Source organism: Cynoglossus semilaevis, unplaced genomic scaffold, assembly GCF_000523025.1.
Source record: "Cynoglossus semilaevis isolate Cse_v1.0 unplaced genomic scaffold, Cse_v1.0 C18960730, whole genome shotgun sequence".
NCBI classification, from domain to species: Eukaryota; Metazoa; Chordata; class Actinopteri; order Pleuronectiformes; family Cynoglossidae; genus Cynoglossus; species Cynoglossus semilaevis.
The window spans coordinates 1-663 of NW_007589882.1; the positions used below are offsets into that span (position 1 = coordinate 1).

The 663-nt window shown below is 46.9% G+C and overlaps 1 protein-coding gene across 1 annotated transcript; it reads right to left on the reverse strand.

Moving 5' to 3' along the window:
* Positions 1–6: 6 nt before the first annotated feature.
* Positions 7–657, reverse strand: LOC103399541 (GRB10-interacting GYF protein 2; the record flags this gene model as incomplete). Its single annotated transcript, XM_008338217.3, has 1 exon — positions 7–657. A coding segment is annotated over exon 1 (588 nt), but the record flags the coding sequence as incomplete, so codon positions are not given.
* Between the last annotated feature and the right edge of the window lie 6 nt (positions 658–663).

Sequence of the window (663 nt, forward strand, 5' to 3'; positions counted from 1 at the left end):
ACGACTTGTTTCATTTTCATGCTTCTTCTTGACTCTGTCCAGTTCTTTTTCCTTTTCCTTCAGTTTCTGCACAGTTTCCCTCTGCTGTTGAACCTGTGTTTTCTCCATCAGTTTCTCCAGCTCACTGATTTTTCTGACCATCTCCTCCTGGTGCTGCAGTTTTAGGCCTTCTGTTGTTTCCAACTGAACTTCTTCCTGGAGTCTTCTCAACTCTCCGACGTGTTCCTGTTCTTTTCTGCTCAGAGCGGCATCACAGCGTCTACTAGTCTCATTCATCTCTGCTGTTAAAACTTCCACAGTCTCTCTCAGTTTTTCTACTTCCTTCTTCCACCTCCCAGCTTCTCCTCTAACAGCCTCCTCCATCTGCTTTCTCATTTGTTCCTTTTCTACACCAGTACGTTCCAGGTCCAGCAGCTTCACCTGCTGCTCCTCCATTCTCTCCTTCAGTTCTTCTGTCTCTCGCTCTCTCAGCTCCAACTGTAGCATCAGCTTCTCTCTTTCCTCTCTGTTTTGGTTTAATGTCACAAGGTTTCTCTGGTTTTCCAAACTCAGATCTTGAATTTCTCTCTCTTTGTCCTCCACCAACCACCGCATTCTCTCCTCCAGTTCACCAAAGTCAGCCTTTGTCTCACCTGTCCTCCGCTCCTCTTCCTCCTCCTCCTC